This window comes from Mercenaria mercenaria, chromosome 9, assembly GCF_021730395.1.
Source record: "Mercenaria mercenaria strain notata chromosome 9, MADL_Memer_1, whole genome shotgun sequence".
In the NCBI taxonomy this organism is placed as follows: domain Eukaryota; kingdom Metazoa; phylum Mollusca; class Bivalvia; order Venerida; family Veneridae; genus Mercenaria; species Mercenaria mercenaria.
This window is the reverse complement of record NC_069369.1, coordinates 70371291-70392273: the sequence shown is the minus strand read 5'-3', so window position 1 is coordinate 70392273 and position 20983 is coordinate 70371291. Positions and strand designations below refer to the sequence as shown.

General features: G+C 35.5%; 1 protein-coding gene across 1 annotated transcript in view; it reads left to right on the top strand.

Annotated features, from left to right (window-relative positions):
* Positions 1 to 20983, top strand: part of LOC123547404 (nucleolysin TIAR-like) — a 164406-nt gene that overhangs the window by 21698 nt on the left and 121725 nt on the right. The window contains exons 4-5 of the mRNA XM_053550641.1: positions 3980 to 4177; positions 15619 to 15714. Coding sequence (XP_053406616.1) covers positions 3980 to 4177; positions 15619 to 15714 — 294 coding nt within the window. The remainder of the gene's footprint in view (positions 1 to 3979; positions 4178 to 15618; positions 15715 to 20983) is intronic.

The following is a 20983-nucleotide window of genomic DNA, read 5'->3' as shown; positions in this document are numbered from 1 at the left end:
TGGTGAAGTCACGCGAGACTTAGCAATCACGTGTTTCTCAAAAATCGGGTATAGTTGGCGATCATTGCCTAAAAATAATTTGTTTTGGAAGAAACATGGCCGCTGAAAGGGGTCAAATACGGTGGTCAGGAGGCAATTTTGGTGGCTGCTGGCCGCGGACGGGAGGTGGCCGCTGAATAAAGTGATAAAATAGTGGAAAATCCGTCGGGGGCGTCATAAAATGACCGCTAAACGGAGGTGACCGTTAGTACAGGTTAGACTGTATCTCATTTGATATGAATCTTTTGTTCCTCCATCTTGAAGAGCTGGAAAGTCACCAATGACCTGAATTGTGTTTGTAAAACTCTGAACCCTACAAAACAGAAAATGAATCTTCCTTTATCAGTTGAAAAATACTTTTGAGACAAATTTTAATGGTCTAAATAAATATAAAAGAGATGGGTATGGCAAGGTGTGCATTATTTGGTAAAATAGATCAATTTTGTGTCCCAAAATGTTCTGTGTATGGTGCATTATGAATTAGAGTATGGGGTGTGTGGGTGTTTCTCACAAAAAAAAAAATTAGTTGAAATTTGAATGCAAAACACATGTGCATTATACGCACACTTGAAATATGGTAATATCCTAAAAGTTTAATTTATTGTCCGCTTTAAATAATGACTAAGATATTTAGTTAGCATATGGCCATGGAGTTCACTACATTTTGCAGTTTTGTTCTTCATTTTATTATTTGAGCCACACCATGAGAAAACCAACATAGTGCATTTGCGACCAGCACCATGAGAAAACCAACATAGTGCATTTGCGACCAGCTCGGATCCAGACCAGCCTGCGCTTTCAAGTGATTTTTTATTGCCCTTTTAGGAAAAGTTCCAGTACCGGATAAATTGGGGAAAATAGCGGGTTTTTTACTCAGATTGGGAATTTTTATAGTTAATTAATAACATCATTTAGAATGCTTCTTCCTTTAATTCCATGTAAATATCAAACAAACTGTTTGAATGGTTAAATCATGGTGAATGTCAATGTAACCAAGGTTTCCTTCTGCAATCATCAAAATGCAAACTTAATTTGGTCATTTGGGGAATTTTTGGATGATAATTGGGAAAAAAGATTGCCTTTTTCAATTGGGAAAAGGTCCTTTTAGGGGTACTTTATAAAGAAGGAAAAAAGTCCCTGCCTATTGTAATTAGAGAAACCGTCAGGATCCATGCTGGTCACAAACGAACTATGTTGGTTTTCTCATGGCGCGGCTCATTTACATTCTTTTGTTTGTTTAAATAAGACAAAATTGAACTGGTGAACATTTGGTTAAAACTTGTGACTTTTTTCAACCTTTTTTTGGGTGAAAAAGTAGTATTCTCAAAATAAAAAAAAAGTGCATTTCTTAGTATTATGGTTGAATGACATTGACAGCACAGTAACTGTTGCTTTAAATTTTACAAATATTGCATGTTTTTGAGGTGTTTTTTGGTATGCCTCATAACCTTATTAGTAGCCAGCCCACTTTAAGTTAGGGCAGTCTTTAGTTCGCTGCCTGGTGTGAGATATCAAAGAAGTGAAAAATGGTTCCAGTAGGGCCCTTGCTTTGCGCTCCACTAACGTACAGACAGGAATGTGTGGAGAGAGATGAATAAAAACTGTAGAACTTGTAGCACAATCAAAATAAGTTTTCAAAACAAAACAAAACAACTTTGTTGTACCTAGTCTGTCTTCAAATTTCACTCTTTGAAATATATGCATCAATAAAAGTTCAAAGTTATCATCAGTGTGGGCAAATTTAAATGTTTTTTCCTATTGATTTTCTTGTTTGGAAATAATTTGTCTTTATGGCTGAAAAACGTTTGATCCATAGGGTGGTTAAATAAAATTTAGTTTTTGATCTAATTGGAATTCAATCTTCAAACTTTCATTTGGTCAGACTTTTACCAATTCGTTTGCCGATTTTGAAGTGTTATAATTGGATATTTAAGGGATTTTCACTGTTCAGTTTGCTTTTTGTTATGCTAAAATTATCAGTCGTCCGTACATTTGAATTGAACTATAACTTAATGGTATTTTTTTGTAATCTAACGGAGAAAGTCTTTTTTCCTTTTTTATTGAGTAGTTATTTGTTTATGTAATTATTTAATGGCCAGGTACTTGACTTGAGGAATTATCATCCAAAAGTGGATTGTTTAGGCTACCTGACCATGAGAATTTCATCATGTGTTTTTCGAACATCGTAAAAGAGAAAAATTATATTTTTTATCGTGGAGATATTCAGAAACAGGGAATTAAATTTGTTTGATACAGGTGATAAACGTGTGATGTGGACTAATTACGTTCATGTTTCATTTATTTATGCTCGTTCGTTAAGCATGATCATTAAAAATGACTAATAGCTTATCAGTAATCGTGGAAGTCATTTCTCTTGGACTAATTTGCTGATTTTAATTTTCATACCCAGATCTGTGTCTTTTAAGTGGTACATTAAACTGGATGTATCTGCTGTAATTTACATTTATGTACCTTAATTTCTATATGAAAAAAATCGACTTTATTACTGCATAACAGGATTATCTCCCGCAAGTTTTAGCTGTTTTTTTCCTATTCAGTAACGTAGTAAAATTCTGCATTACGTTGAAATCATTGCTAATGTTTACAGAAGAGCAGTATTATTTCTGTATTTAATTAATTCTTTTGTTTGATGAGCACTACAGATAAATTTTCAAATAAAACTGTTTAGGTCAATACTAAGAAACATTGATTTAGGGTACTTCTATATAATCATTAATTTAAAGGTTTTCAGCTTACGTTGCTGTACTGGAGTGGAGACCACTCAAAGAACGTCCCTTTGTACGTTTACAGTCGGACAATGGGTTGTCATTCTGTGCGTAATAAATTACAAAAACCGTAAGCAAATGTCGTAGAGACTGAAGGTCTCCTAGTAAATCTCAAGGATAATTGTTGTTTAAATTGTTTACATTTTTCTTATGTTAAGTTATTACAGTATTAAAGAATGTATTACTTGAGAAAGTTTTCTTTGGGTGAATTTTGGAAAAAATCTTCTCAAAGATTAATTATATTACCAAATTAGACTCGAGCTGTTTGCTGAGATGTATAGTATATGCAGTTTATCATGTGTACATGAAAAAGTGAAAAGAGGACATGCAATTGTTTGATACTTTTGGCATTCAAAATATTTTCACACCGTGTTGACAGATACTGCCATTCTATAAATGTATAAATGTGACATTGTCATGCATTTTGAAGAGAATATATTAGATTTTTTGTTTTCTACATAATAACACCGTATGAAATGATTTTAACGGGAATTCAGGTGTAAATAAATTATAAAATTAATATTCTGTACATCTCCTAAGGTTAAAATTTTAATACATGGAATATTTCTTAAAATACTTTATCAAAGGATAGAAAATGTTGAAATTGGATTAAATCAGATTTACATGACAAAAATGGGAGAGTAGAGGGAGAAATAACTGTTTAAGTTTAAATAATTTAGCGCAGTTTCGGTGAGAGCGAATTTGGAGATTTTATTCAATCTTAACGGTACAGATATTTGAAATCTCATCAGGGAATTGAAAATTGATTGTTACTGATTTAGGGAGTTCCAGTGATTATTTTACTGGAAGGCTTAAAAAAAAGAACGTTGGGATAGCACTTGCGAAAACACATCATCGCAGTATTGGAAATAACAGTCCGACCGGAATTTGGTTCTGTTTTTACTGCCTTATATAGACACCAGAAAATAATTAGGTGCCTAAATTCTTTGTTTGAACAAATTGCTGATACTCATTTTGTGAATTCATATTTCATTGGGATTGATTTATAATTATCTCTCCAGCTATTGCGGAAATTAGCAAATATCATTTGTGACAAAGTATGGAATAAAGTTCTAAAAAGTTTTAACTAATACTGGATGCCCTGTGTTGAAATTTTTTTGATATTGGATTTTGTTGGACAGCTTGGATAATAGTGGGAAAGATTTGGAGATTGTGATAAGGCTTGTTACAATAAATTGATAATGGAAGGAATTTTAACTGTGCCAGCTCTCCAAAAAGAGATTTTAACTGTACCAACTGTGCCTACTGTAACAGCTATGCCGCCAGTTGTACCAGCCTTACAGCAAGCTACTTTACCCGCAAATCTTGGCTGGGTGTACTGTGATCTTGTGGTATGTATTTCTAAATTAACAAGAAAGTTTTAAATGTACCAACAGGGTCTTTTGTAATGGCAGTGCCACCAGTTACACCAGTCTTAGAGCCGGCTATGTTACCCACAGAATCTTGACTGGGTGTCCTGTGGTCTTGTGGTATGTATTTTTAGCTCGACTATTCGAAGAATAGTCTAGCTATTCTACTCACCCTGGCGTCGGCGTCGGCGTCACACCTTGGTTAAGTTTTTGCATGCAAGTACATACAGCTATCATTTAAAGGCATATAGCTTTGAAACTTATTTATTCTTTTTCTAGGTCAATTACCAACCTCTCTGGGTCAAGTCCCATAACTCTGACATGTATTTTGAGCAAATTATGCCCCCTTTTGGACTTAGAAAATTTTGGTTAAAGTTTTACATGCAAGTTACTATCTCCAAAACTAATGCAGATATTGAATTGAAACTTCACATGTGTCTTCGGGGTTATAAAACTAGTTGATAGCACCAAGTCCCATAACTCTGACCTTCATTTTGGCCAAATTATGCCCCCTTTTGGACTTAGAAAATTCTGGTTAAAGTTTTGCGTGCAAGTACATACAGCTATTACTAAAAGGCATATAGATTTGAAACTTATTTTTTCTTTTTCTAGATCAACTACCTACCTCACTGGGTCAAGTCTCATAACTCTGACATGTATTTTGAGCAAATTATGCCCCCTTTTGGACTTAGAAAATTCTGGTTAAAGTTTTACATGCAAGTTACTATCTCCAAAACTAATGCAGATATTGAATTGAAACTTCACATGTGTCTTCGGGGTTATAAAACTAGTTGATAGCACCAAGTCCCATAACTCTGACCTTCATTTTGGCCAAATTATGCCCCCTTTTGGACTTAGAAAATTCTGGTTAAAGTTTTGCGTGCAAGTACATACAGCTATTACTAAAAGGCATATAGATTTGAAACTTATTTTTTCTTTTTCTAGATCAATTACCTACCTCACTGGGTCAAGTCCCATAACTCTGACACGTATTTTGGGCAAATTATACCCCCTTTTGGACTTAGAAAATTCTGGTTAAAGTTTTACATGCAAGTAACTATCTCCAAAACTACTACAGATATTAAATTGAAACTTCACATGTGTCTTCGGGGTTATAAAACAGTTGATAGCACCAAGTCCCATAACTCTGACATGTATTTTGGCCAAATTATGCCCCCTTTTGGACTTAGAAAATCCTGGTTAAAGTTTTGCGTGCAAGTACATACAGCTATTACCAAAAGGCATATAGCTTTGAAACTTATTTATTCTTTTTCAAGGTCAATAACCAACCTCGCTGGGTCAAGTTCCATAACTCTTAACATGTATTTTGAGCAAATTATGCCCCCTTTTGGACTTAGAAAATTGTGGTTAAAGTTTAACATGCAAGTTACTATCCCCAAAACTAATGCAGATATTGAATTGAAACTTAACATGTTTCTTCGGGGTTATAAAACTAGTTGATAACATCAAGTCCCATAACTCTGATATGTATTTTGGTCAAATTATGTCCCCTTTCAAACTTAAAACTCTTTTGATATTTAACATTTTGGGTAATAATTTCCTGCTTCTGTGACAATATTTCGAATAGTCGAGCTTGGCTGTCTTACGGACAGCTCTTGTTATATTGACAATAGTTTTAAATGTACCAACAGTGTCTTCTGTAGGCCGGTGCCGCCAGTTGCACCAGCCTTAGAGCCGGCTACCTTACCCACAGAATCTTGACTGGGTGTCCTGTGATCTTGTGGTATGTATATTTATATTGACGAGAACGTTTTTATCTGTAACCTCAGTTTCTACTGTAACAGAAGTGCTGCCAATTGCACCAGTTTTACAGCTAGCTACGCTACCACAAATCTTTGCTGGTTATACTACAGTCTTGTGGCATGTATTTCTAAATGTACTAGAAAAAACCAATGCTATCTTATCCCTTATCATGCTGGACACGATTGATTCTGCCTTTGCCACCAGTGTAGATCATGATCAGCCTGCACATCCATGCAGTCTGATTATGATCTGCAGTGGATGTGCAGGCTGATCATGATCTGCACTGTTCGCCATTCAGTCAGTATCTTTTTGGTAAGCACCCTTCTAGAAGTTAATGGTACTGTCCAAATTGAAAGATTGACAAGTTCATTATAGAGAGGTTATGACACTGCTGTCTCTTAAGACTAGCCTTTCAGTTGGCTGCATTACAGATCCTGGTTATTCCTGTGGTATTTCCTTGTTATAACACTAAAATGTTAGTGGAAGAGTTGTTACAGCATTGACAGTCGTGGCAATGCCACCTGCATGCATAATCTGCTCCATGGACATAATGGTATAGGTCGTATAGTTCAAATAACCAGACAGTTAAATGCCACGATTCTTAAAAAGGTCTGATGGTCTGTCAATGCCTAAGACAATATCTACAGGGGCAACTGGGCTGAAAAGCCACCATATGACCTCGCATAGTAAATTGGACCAGTTTGACAAAACCGAACGAAACAACTGTCAAGGTTACTAAGTTTACTGTTGTACTTCTATGTTCCTTAGTAACTATTAAAGCATTGTTTTAGTCCACTGGTTTGGAATACTTTGTGGTTGTGTAGTTCTTTAAATAGATTTCTATGCAAGGCGATTTTATAGATGGAGGATTTTCAGATATTTCAAACATCACACAGCTATTGGCCATTTTGTTTTAAGGTCAAGGTCATATATTGATATCCACTCTGTATCCTGGATTTTCATGCCGTTTGACATAAATGTTTGCCATAATGAGACAATATGCAGAATGCAACTTCCAGTGACATTCAGTCATGTTCATAAAGGTCATTGTCATATGGTGAGACTAAAGGTTAGGTGGGCAAGTTTCCATGTCTACTTTATATCTTTCTAGCTCCTTACATGATTTTGAAATAACTTGGCACAAATGTTTGCATTAATAAGACAGTTCATAGAAGGCAACTTTCCGTCATGTTGGTTCAAGGTCAAGGTTGTTGTGAGTAGGGTTGGATATCGTTAAGGACGAAGCGGTCCGATACCGATACCGATACCAACGAAACGATACGGTATTTTTAACGATACCGATACCGATACCAAGCTTTGAAGTACATCACATAAGCAATGATTTGGTTAGTATTAAATACACCGTTTTAAGTAGTTATACAGGAAAATTTGCTTTGATATATAAACATTTTAAGTCTGTTAATTTGATGTTGTACTAAAATTATGAAAGAGTAAATAAAATAAACATATTTTACAAACTAGAGTTTTCAAAATAAAAAAAAAAAGAGTAGATACGTCGCTCACTGTGCAATTTAAATCTAGGACTCACTGACTGTGTTAATGCTTGCTCTGCACTGACGAGAACTGTGAAATTCAACACTTACTAGCTTTCAAATTAACCCATTTAACAAGTCAGACTCGTTGTCACTCATGATAAATCTTCAACCAGGTTAACTAGTAATGTATTTAAATTGCAACATTTTTTCCAACACAATTTTCATTGAAAAATAACCCTCAAAACGCTTGAAACAACCAGCAATAACGTATTTCTATTAGTTCGCGAAAACCGATAACTTGTTTACGTAGGTTACAGCTTAGTTTCGTAACTTTTTATTAAAATATTTTTTTTTTCATTTGTTTTGATAGAATATGACAAAGAGCAAAAAAATGTCGTATATTTTGCAATTAAGTATGATTCACGTAGTTTAAAACGACGGGAAAAGAAGTTTTTTATAATAATATTTAGCATACGAAATTATTCGCAAGGCCAGCTCTCCATGTTACTCGGAGCGGTGTCACAGTAAACAATGTCGATCGCGTTATAACTGTGTTTCAAATACTATTTGCTTATTTTCTGCTTTCTTTTGCCGCGGATTTGGTAGTTATTTTGTTTATTTACTTTTATGGAAATACCGGAATCGGAACCGGTTCTTTACGAAACGGTATATACCGGTACTTTACGAAGTGATTATTCGGTACGGTACCGATACCGGGAACCGGTATCCAACCCTAGTTGTGAGATTTGAGGTGAAATAGGTAGTATTTCCTGTTTGCTCTATCTTTCTCATTCTGTGAATGAGTTTCCAATGGCTTGGCACAAATGTTTAATATGAGACAATGTGCAAAACACAGCTTTCAGCCATGACTGTTCAAAGTCAGCCATGTCTGTGCTATGGCTAGATCACTGGCGTCTCACTGATGTAGGTTCAAAACCGCATTTGTGGTGTAGGTTACTCTACATGTGAGGAAGTCATTCAGCTGACTTATGGAAGGTTGATGGTTCCGGCCACATGCCTGCCCATGCCAGAAACGATGCCTAGAGGATCACCTGGGGTTTTCCTCCACCAGTAAAAACAGAAATAGTCGCCATATGACCAAAAGTGTGTGGATGTGACTTTTATCCGCCAAAACAGATACTTCAATTTAAATGAGACAGTGTAGGTGTCAAACACTAGTTTCTAGTTATTAAAAATTATTAGGACTAGGTTGTTAACTTGAGAAAAAGGATCCTTGAAAAGTTGGGATAGGTAGTTATATTTGTCATCACAGATGTTCTGTGTGAACCATGCAAGTGGCAGGGAATTCTCACATGTTCTTATTGTTCATAAATAATAATGGGATGAGCATTTAAAGTTTTATTGGGACCAAACTCACAACCACTCCTTTGAGGAAATGGGCTGCAGGCAGTCCAAAACAAGCGTCTATTCACAGTTTTACAATAAACCTAGAAGTGTTAAAAGCATTTAAAATACCATTACAGAAAGTGTTGCTATGGGAATTTGGTATAAATGTAAACTATATGGTTGTCATAAATGATTGTTTTCTCTTCAGTGACCTTGATATAAATTTGTTGGTTTGCCTGTTATGTGTTTAATTATTTATACTTTTTACTTTACAAAATTGAATGGTCATTTATGATACATGAATCCCCGCCAATTAATATAATATTAATGCTTCTCGAGGAAAATAACTATCCCCAATTCTTCACCAGTTAATTATAAGTGTATAAAATGTTACTTAAAAACTAGAATGTAAACACTTTGGTTTAAAGCCCATTATTTTTGTACCAATATAAGAATGCTCGTTGAATAAGTAAGTAAAAGGGGGCAACGTTCATGACATTGCGCACTCTAACTTGAGCAGTTCTTATCCAGTGTTTGCCAAAGTTGGTCACAATGTTTATGGGCATAATATCTCTGTCAAGTTTGATAACCAGCTAGATCCCCACAAGTCTGTCTGGAGTTAGGGCCCTTGAATTTTCTCAAAATTGCAAAATATTGACAGTGTCCGCTATGACTTGGGTACTTCTTATCCAATGTTAACTAAAATTGATCACTATATTTATGTGCATATGAGTCGCACCATGAGAAAATCAACATAGTGCATTTGCGACCAGCATGGATCCCGACCAGTCTGTGCATCTGCACAGTCTGGTCAGGATCCATGCTGTTCGCTTTCAAAGCTTTAGTTATAATTGCAATTACAGAAACTGTTTATCGAACTGCATCGATCCTGACCAGATCTGGATCCATGCTGGCCGCAAATGCACTATGTTGGTTTTCTCATGGTGCGGCTCATATTATCTTGGCCAAGTTTGATAAAGAGCTGGATCCTCCAAGTGCCTTTAGTTATGGCTGTTGAATTTCTCAAAGTAATTTTCTGTGACGGGCATATGTTGTGAAAGTTTGGCATTATTGTTAGGATTGAAATAAAAGAAAAAGGAACTTGCCTGTACATCATCCATCTACAATGTTTTTAAAGAACAAGAATATGCAAAAAAACTTGAGTTAGGTTCATTATCTTACTGTCTTTTCTTGACACTGGCTTAGATTATATGAAAAAGTAGCAGTTAAAAGTAAAAAATACAGAAATCATTCAATTATGTTCACATCAAAATTTGTGGTTTTTGGCTATTTCCTAGGTGAAATGAATTAGTGGATTTGATATGAAAAGAGATGGAAATTTGGATTTAATTTCACTGATTAACTAACGTCAAAATCAATGAAAATTAGTACCCTACAAAAAAAGTTACTACATTTTAGAGGAGATTTAGACATCTCTTGTTTGGTTTGACCTATGAAATCCGAAGGTAACAATGCCTTTTCGAAAATGCAAAATTGAGAAACAAACTAACACTGATGTCCAGTTTGAATTTATATGTTGACTTTGGATCAGAGAGTGTATCGACTGACCTATGGCAGTCTTCCAACTTTGGTTGCTGTTCATGGGCTAAAAAGTTGTTTTGTTTGGAATTGTACAGCCTAGAAAATACAGCTTATATTTTTACAGTATAAATAGCTGCATGTTAAGAATTTATAATGAGTAAGAATGGCAGAAATTAATTCTCTTGTCGACATCCAATTTGTTAGTAATATGCCTGAATATTTCATATTAATAGCAATTATTATGGTTTAGAAAATTGCTACTTTTCATATTAATAAGTCTACCACATGTATTATTAATAGATGTTAAAATGTCAGCCCAACTCCCAGGGACCACAAGCTTAAAACAAAATGTCAGAACTGGTATTCAAAAGGGCAAGATTACACTTGCAGAAATAATGATACTATTTACTGGCTTGTGAAGTATTGGGTTTTGTTCTTGGTTAATCACCCAGATACATTGTTAGAATGTGTAGATGTCTATTACGGCCCTTTTCCTACTGCAGGTCACTAACCAGCGAGTCGTCATAGTTGGTTAACTGCCCGCCATTACATAACTGAAATACTGTTGAATAATGGCGTTAAACCCAAAACAAACAAGTTTGTATTCAATTCAATCTTTTTCTGATGCATTTCAATATTTCCATATATAGAACAACCTATCAGTTCAGTGGTGTACAGGGCAGTCTGTGTTTCAGTCACAGTCAACCTTGCATGTATATAAGCAGTCGGTTGTTTCTGGATTTGTTATAAGAGATATCATTGAGTTGATGAAGGGTTGATTGTGATGATGTTGGATACAGTAATTGACTGTACTGATTGATTGGGGATTCTAGTCAAAAACAATCACAGTTACTATTGATGTATACAAGACATTTTCATAATGACATTTTAATTTAAACCAGAAATGCTGAAATTAATTTCAAAAATTACAAAAGTGTATGAAAAACAATCTTTGTCCATGCTATTAAACATTTGGTATATTGTGTCACAGAGGATATTTGTAGAGGAATGTTTTCTTTTTATATAAAAATCTTTGCTCTTACATGTTTTGCTGTTATATCATTAATTGTCATTGTTAAGTTTGAAGAGTTAATTGTGAAACTATTGTAGGAGAAGGTGAATACAAAAGTTTCCCAATTATGCTGCAAATATTTGCCTTGGTAGTAGCAGATTTTCAGCAGAAGTCAGAAATAAATGGTATAACCTGTCTATAACAACACCTCCAAGGAGAATCACCTCTCTACAATGACTCCTTCAAGGACCAATTACCTCCCTATAATGAACCTCGAAGGAGCAATCACCTCCCTATAATGACCCCTCCAATCACTTTCTACAATGACCTCTGTGGAGCACATTTCTCCCTATAATGACACCTCCAAGGAGCAAACACCTCCCTATAATGACACCTCCAAGGAGCAAACACCTATAATGACGCCTCCAAGGAGTAAAACACCTCCCTGAAATGACATCTCCACAGAGCAAAAACCTCCCTGTAATGACGCCTCCAAGGAGCAAACACCTCCCTATAATGACACCTCCAAGGAGCAAACACCTATAATGACACCTCCAAGGAGTAAACACCTCCCTGTAATGACATCTCCACGGAGCAAAAACCTCCCTGTAATGACACCTCCAAGGAGCAAATACCTCTATAATGACACCTCCAAGGAGCAAACACCTACATATAATGACACCTCCAAGGAGCAAACACCTCTATAATGATGCCTCCAAGGAGCAAACACCTCCATATAATGACACCTCCAAGGAGCAAACACCTATAATGACGCCTCCAAGGAGTAAACACCTCTCTGTAATGACATCTTCAAGGAGCAAACACCTCCATATAAGACACCTCCAAGGAGCAAACACCTATAATGACGCCTCCAAGGAGTAAACACCTCCCTGTAATGACATCTCCACGGAGCAAAAACCTCCCTGTAATGACACCTCCAAGGAGCAAATACCTCTATAATGACACTCCAAGGAGCAAACACATATAATGACACCTCCAAGGAGTAAACACCTCTCTGTAATGACATCTTCAAGGAGCAAAAACCTCCCTGTAATTACACCTCCAAGGAACAAACACCTCTATAATGACACCTCCAAGGAGCAAACACCTCCATATAATGACAATGCCAAGGAGCAAACACCTCTAAAATGACGCCTCCAAGGAGTAAACACCTCCCTGTAATGACATCTCCATGGAGCAAAAGCCTCCCTGTAATGACACCTCCAAAGAGCAAACACTTCTATAATGATGCCTCCAAGGAGCAAACACCTCTCTAACAACTCCTCTTAGAGCAAACACATGTCTAAAGAGACGAATATTTTCCTTCCGATCAAATAGAATTCTTTGTAAATGAAGGTCTCCAGAGTAACAGTCTCTGTACAACAAACTCATTTTAGTCTTCCCAGTGGTGTTCACTGTAGAGAGGTTGCACTGTTACAAACATTGAAAGAAATCTTCTGCTAATCAGTATGCTACTACCAGGGCAATAAATACATTTGGAAAAGTACACAAAAGTGAAAAGGTTTCCAAGGTAGACTTAAATACAGATTATTTGATGTCATTTCTATTTCACTTAAGATGATAAAATGGGAAGCTCACATTAACGATTTATATAAACATGAAAGTGTAAAGATTTCCATTGATTTCATAAAAGATACCTTTTCGCTTGATATGGTTTCATTATGAGACTTTCAGGAAGACCAGCTGTTGGTTGTATGTGTTTACAGGTACAATGTCATGATCATTGGTTGACTGATTGCTTACTTAATAATGGCCTTTTTAACCTTCCTTGTACATCTATTTTGCATTATTTGCTAATTTTCATCTTGATGTGTGACAGTACACTTCATTTATTGTCATTATGTTTACATCCTCTCGTCTGTTGTAGAAACTTTAAAATGTTACATAGAACAAATTTCCCCATGCCATTTGCTGTAAAAAGTTCTGGATATTGAAAAAAATCTCCACAAACACTGGCTTTCCTCAAGGCAATCCTCTCTGTCCTATTTTCTTTCAGTCTTTTTATGTCTAATTACATTATATTGATATTGTTTAAATGTGTGTGTAGCAAGGTATTGTTGTTAAACAACATTTCAATATCGGTAAGAAATTTGTCGATACATACATAATGGTAAGAATACAACTTTTTGGTGTTTCTAGAGACTGTAATAAATGTTTGATGGCTTGTATCATTTCTTTCAGAGCACAACCCCTTTAAGAGGCGAACACTCAGAAGTAGGTTACTTTTACCTTGTTCATTTTCATTATACTTAAGGATCTAGATTGCAGTACAACATAATGTATGTTGTTTGCATTCTAAAAACACATTTGAACTTTTCATTAAGTCCAGATTTAAAAGAAATTGCTTTTTTAAAAACCAACTATGGTCATGTAATAGGATGTTGGGAATGTTGGGAAATCTATCCCAAGACGCAAGAGTAAGCCCACCCACTTAGCTCAATAGCAGGAGTGCAGTATATATGCGGATCATGGAGTCATAAGTTCGATCCTTGGGTGAGGCATATGTTTTCCATGACGATTTGATAAATGACATTCATTTCATCCTCTGTTTCTGATGCATCTGAAGAAGTTGAAAGTTACTTATGAGAACAGGTGAGTACTGGTACAGAATCCAGGAACACTGGTGAAGTTAACTAGAATACTGTTGAAAAATGGCACTAAACTCAAAACTGAAAAGGGACCAGCCCACTTAGCTCAGTAGGGAGAGCGTTGGTCTACGAATCGCAGGGTCGCGAGTTCGATCCTCGGGCCGGGCGTATTTTCTCCGTGACGATTTGATGAAAGACATTGTGTCTGAAATCATTCGTCCTCCACCTCTGATAATTCATGTGGGGAAGTTGGCAGTTACTTGCGGAGAACAGGTTTGTACTGGTACAGAATCCAGGAACACTGGTTAGGTTAACTGCCCGCCGTTACATGACTGAAATACTGTTGAAAAATGGCGTTAAACCCAAAACAAACAAAACTAAAAACACAGTTCTAAGCCCCTGGACTGTTTCTACTAGAAAAAAATCTGCTGGTCTCCGACTGGCTTGTTATATTTAGAAAGCTATTCTTGTCTGTAGATATGTTCTAAATCTGTTAGTATGAAATCAGCATCCTAAGCATTGCCTGAAACTGCACCATCAGTCGTAAGTCATCAGCCAGAGATTGTCTTTTAGACATTATTCCTATATACGATTTATCCTTTTACTACTGCAATACAGAGTTGTATATTTTTCTTAAATCTCTGATCTGCAGATCAAATGGTTGGTCAAAATGTTTTTGATAAATTAAAAGTAAAATTGGTACTAAAATTTCCGTGTTAGAAATAGGAAAACTTCAAAAGTCAGCTTGGCTTATATAAGGTTTGTGGTGCCACCATAGAACATTGTCTTTGTTTCTTGTGCCCAACACAATCTTTTATAGAAATTTGTGTATTTTCTTCTTTGCTCTGCAGTATACTTTGATGTATACACAAATGTCATCTTTCATATGGTAAGCTGGATTTTAAATATTTATGTTCTCTAATTGTTGTTTTTGAAAGGTAAGTTGGTTATTTATTATATAACAGGTAAAGAATAAATTAACATCTTTCATTTAAATAGACAGCAAATGACCTTGACCTTTGAATCTCCAACTTCCTTCACATTTGCAGCCATTGGACAGGAAAGTATTCCAGTTTTTCTATTAAGCTGTGCTCCTGTTTTTTGCCCCTTTGGGAGATGTAACATGGGTTTGACAGGGTATACCTTTTCATTTTGATCTTTGTATAGATAAGTTCTGATGTAGCAGACAAGCCGTCATTCAGGGTACCACAACGACTACCCTGCTCCAAGTAATATTATTTAATTTTCTTAGTTACCTTGTTACTATGTATAACAATATGAAATGTGCCGGGCATGGTAATCAGATGGGATGGCTTAAGGGGATGGATCAGCAGCCTGAATTACAGAAGAAAAAAGAAGAAAACGGTGTATTATATTTCTTATTATTATGTCATTCATTCTTGTTTAGAACTAAATCTTGCAGACATTCTAGCAAAATTATCACTGTTTATGTGTTCCTCAGCCAAATTAATATACCATATTCCTGGATAATTTTAAAGAGACTAGTGAAAATTAATTTACTCTGATCCATTCATAATAGAAACATACAAAAATTGAGAAATCTCTGACTGGTTTGTTAGAAACCCAGGACTGAGAGGTTACTGGTGTGTATATATGTAGCCAGACAATGTACAATTGTGTTTGTATTTTCAGCCAAACCAGGACCCATATTGTTTTGTTGAATTCTACGACCATGAATCTGCAGCGGCAGCCTTAGCAGCAATGAATAAAAGAATGTGTTTAGGCAGGGTAAGTTGACACAAAAAAACCTGGGCGAACATTCGTGTACTTTCTCTTTAGCCTCTGTGGTGTCCTTTTCTAGAAATGATATTTTTTTGTGCTTTGAATATTTATCTGTCTTTACTACAAAATAGTTATGTGCTATAATTTATATGATTTTGATGTATATTTTGCAAGCCTCATGATACCTGTTATATATACATGTAAATGTTTTTATTTTAGTCTTTGTGATTTCAGAAATGTATCCATCCATTTCGAAAAATGGACATACTGTTACAGTTCTTAACCTTTCCTGCCATAAAACTGACATTAAAAGTCTATGTTATAAAAGGATATGACTTTTGAGGTTTCTGCCAATCATATATATATAATTTCCAATTTCTTTAAATCAAAGTTTTAATTACTGAGTGTAAAGGTAAGTATTTACAGCAGTGTGACTTGATGATGGTGAAAACCCCAGATTTCAGCTCCATATCAAGTACAGCAGAAGGGAGGTAACTTGTGACAAGCTAAAGGTACAGGTAAGAGTGCATGATCTTTATTTTAGCCACTATTGTAATTTTTTTTATGTCCCCTTTGGAGAAGAGGGGATATAGTGTTTTGCTCTTGTCAGTCAGAAGAAGATGAATAAGAGTTCGCTTGAGCCTATGGCTGTGAAAATGGTTTCCAGTCATGTCTTGAGAAAGCTGAACTTTAGTTTAAAGGTTGTTGTTAACAGTCAACTTCTTATAATTTATTGGGTCAAAGGTTAATGTCACAGTGTCTTTTAGACCGAAATTACACAATTTCCAATCAGTTACTTAGGAATACATTTAAAAGTCGATATAGGCTTCAGCGGATGATTGCCTGTGGTCAGTAGATGATCCCTATTTTTTAAGTTACTAGGTCAAAGTCAGATGGACCTGGAATAAAACTAACTTCCAATCTTTCAGGGGAAGAAGCCAAATTCAAACATCTGTGGTTAGAGGATGACCAGTAAATTTTTTCTGGTCAGTATGTAATGGTGATAATGAGATTGAAAAATGTTTCCAGTCTGACCTGCTTTTTGTTGTGTTTGTTTGGTCAAAAGCCAAGTTAACAATCAGTCTTTTAATTGGGCTCGAAATTTACTCCCATTCCCCTCTTGAAAAGTAATCTTTTTTCAACCATTTATGACCAAAAAAATCCCAGCATATTCAAAACAAAATTCTTAGTACAGAGTTCTGCTGAGGCTGCGTTTTTGCGCCATTGGCGCGAAAAAATATGAATGGCGCACCAAATTTTGCGTTGGTGGGCCTTTGGCGCGCCAGAAAATCTGAAACTCAAACCCGATAATGATCGCTAGTTTGCCAGTCTTGCACAGTAGATAGACATACCTCCAGGGGAGATCACTGCGACAGATTGAAAATATAATGTGTCGTGATAATTGCACCATGATTGTATCAAAATGGCGACCGCACCCAAAGGAAAAGCGATTATGCACAAATTTTTCAGTCCTCCTGCCCCTAGGAAAATGAACTAGACTTTAGTTACACTGGGGAAAGATACAAATAAAAATGATACATTGAACAAAAGCGACGATTTAACTATAGATATCGCTGAACATTGAACAACAACCTCAGAATCACAGATTGATCCGACCCCCACCCAGTCAAGTAATTTGCGTAAAGCAAAAAAGTAAGAATAAAACGTCTGGCAAACAAGAGCTTTCAGAAGAACTTATTGGTTGAGCATACATGGTTAAGTTATAAGGAAAAGAGAATTAATGACATGTACTTTGTGTATAACTTTACATTTAAAAAACTTTATACTTTTTAAAGCATAAGAAAGGTAAAGTTTTTTATAACAAAGGTTAAGTTTTTTAAATGTAAAATTTGATTCTTTTTGAATGGCCCAAAAAGTTCCAGAACGGCCCCATGTTTTCAAGGTAGATGGGCCATGGGCCCATCTTGCTGAAATCCTCGGCAGAACTCTGTTAGTAGATCTACATAATTATGTAACCCAAGCCATATAAAACACAAAACTATGTACTTTTATGTCATTTTCTTTTCAAGAGTAAGTGATAAAAATACTGTTTTTATTGTGATACAGTTTTCACCGTTTTAGTCAGTATGATGGAATTTTCCAACAATAATGGGCCCTGCCACCTTTCTCCAAAAACTGACAAAAAAAAATTACATACCCAACAGGCTATCATGGGGGACATGTGCCTAACAAACAAATACATTTGTTGTATTTCTGTCACCATTGGTTATATTAAGAGACAGTTGTCCTCTGGTGTTGTTTCAACCTTATGCATCATGATTTTTTTTTTTAGGTAATATGAAGTTTTTGCCTTGTTAAAGTACACTTTCTAAAGGCCATTAGAATTATTACTCAGTTTTATTGTATAGCTGTTCTGTAAATACAACAATAACAATATGCAAATAATACTTGGAATTTACACAAATTTCTATTTCATTAATAGTAATATATACAAGCAGCTGTTGTGTGTGACAATTTAAAAGCGTATGATATTAAAGATTGATATGGTAGTGATCAATATTTTCATTAAAAGTTCTAATAATGGTCTTGTAGCATGCAATAATCTGTTCCTGCTGTGTATTTTCAAACAAACAGCAATAAAACCCAGCTTTATAGCAGTATAAAAGCAATGTAAAGGACCTTAAGGTTCCAAGATTCAAACTTCTGGTACCTTATTGGTCACTCCTGGGTACAGTCTGGAAATTGACCAGTTGCGAAGAGGCACTCTTAGGCTGGTGTTCAAACTGGTTGATGACTTGGGGAACCTTGAGTAAATGAGCCGCACCATGAGAAAACCAACATAGTGCATTTGTGACCAGCATGGATCTAGACCGACCTGCACATTTGCGCAGTCTGGTCAGGATCCATACTGTTCACTTTCAAAGCCTAGAGAAACTGTTAGCGAACAGCATGGATCCTGACCAGACTGCGCAAATGCGCAGGCTGGTCTGATACCATGCTTGTCGCAAATGCACTATGTTGGTTTTCTCATGGCGCAGCTCAAATTGTTTTTGACGTGACTGGTCTTTTCTTTTCAACATCTTTGTTACCAACAAGGGAACATTCATTCCAATGAAGTTTCAGTGATTTACTTGAAAAAAAAAAGACATGTACTGAAATGTGGTAGAACAAATTTGAACTATGAAAATTGTCACTTGTGTGAGATTTGTGTCCAGTTATGTCCAAACCATTTTCCAGAAAAACAGCAAAAAGTGTTGCCATCCAGCCTGGTTTTGACTTTGAAGTGAGAATATTATGGGAAAAGATGTCAATGGTCTGAATAGGCTGATAATTATTTTACAGTAGATGAAGTAGCATATGGCATAGATTAATTTAGTATTGAGTGTAGATTGTAAAAATATTGTAAATGCAAATGCAGAGTAAAACAACCGCCCATTAATTTTCACAATTGCAGCACAATATAGAAAAAACTAAATGCCCAGCAACCACTGAAGTGCTCCTACCAGATGAATAATAATAAAATAATTGAGCCGCACCATGATAAAACCAACATAGTGCATTTGTGACCAGGATCCATGCTGTTCGCTAACAGTATCTCTAATTGCAATAAATTTGAAAGCGAACAGCTTGGATCATCTGTGCAGTCTGGTCTGGATGCATGCTGGTGCAAACACACTATGTTGGTTTTCTCGTGGCTCATTTACCAGAGTGAATCAAGTGCAGGTAAATGACACCATTGTTCTACAGATCTATATAAACAATATAGACATTGCTAAATCTGTAACAATTCATTTAATGCTGAGATCACGAGAGCCGAGTCTGAGACACCTGCAGTTTATTAGCAATCCAACAAATGAAACTGGAGACAGAGACTTCCATTTTTTGAGTGATTCCAGGGTATCATTTAGATCAGAAAACAATATCTGTTTTATTATAGTAATAAAGTAAGATTGTTTATCCTTATTGTTTCATTTGATGTTGGCTATATTGGAAAGATTGATTGATATCAAACAGCTAGGGATTGTATAAACTACCGTATATTGATTAGTGAAATTTATCACTTCGATATTGCCTATAAACTGTGAGGATGCTCTAAAAAAAAGCAATACAATTCCAAAAAAAAAAATCATTTCATTTCTCGGCTATCTCATTTTATAAGTTTTGGTTTAGTCCATGAGCTGTTTATTATGATAAAAAATATAACAGACTGCACATTAGAGGGAAATCTTGGTTTATATTGATAGTAACTAAACTGTTGTCAGTCTGCTTTGAAAAAAAAATTAAATTCACAACTATATTTTCCTCAAAGACATGTTGTTGTTTTTAAAGGTCCAATACTAAGGAAAGTGAACATTTTAATTTCTTTTAAAAAGCACAGAAACTATTTCATTTTATTGGAAAATGAAAGTTGGTATGTAGAAATTCGAAATAAATCGCAGTATATGTACAATTATTTTTCTATGAAGTATGAAGAAAGTTAAAAAGACCTGGGGGGTCATTCTGTCGATTCATTGAAATTTCAACATAATACACATACATTTCTTTGAGTTCCAAAGACCTTCTGCAAATTTTGACCTGCCAATCTTCATTATTTAGTGTCTTGCAGAAGTCTATGCACTGGCTATGAAAAAAACTGCCAACTCACTTTCCCTTGGTAATGGACCTTTAAGCTTTCCCTGCACAAGTGTAATTGTATATTTTGATTATATGACATCTAGCGATATTTTGATGACTTTTAAAAGTTCATAAGGAAATTGGTCAAATGTTTTATCAGAAATTGTACAGGAAATATAACATGTGAGTCATAAAATGTTGAAGTTGATTGACTGGACTTGAACTTTTGAGTTCAAAAAAGAAGGCTATTTTTAGACATTTTGATGATGATACATTCATCTGTGTATCAAGAATGACCTTCTCTGAGGGAGCTGTTTGATAGAAGTTACGTGGCTGATTCCAGTCTAGTTGCCCGCAAGTTCTGAAGTTTTTCTTATCAGTGTGTTTGATCAAAGATCTGTAAGAGTTGTCTCCCTTGTACTACATATTGCTTGTATGATGCAGTGTAATCAATCCACATACATGTTATATGATAATTAGTTATTTATAACTTTATATGTGTATTGTCGGGCAATAAAAAGGTGATTAGTCATATATAGAGATAGGGCATGGGAAGTCGAGTACTCTGAATGCAGAATTGAGGACAATTCAAAATGGCATCTTGTGTCAGCTAATACGCTTCACTTGTTCCTTTTAGCAGTAATGAATGGAGCAAAAGGAATTGAAATGACAGGGCTATGGTACATTATAAGAGGGATTG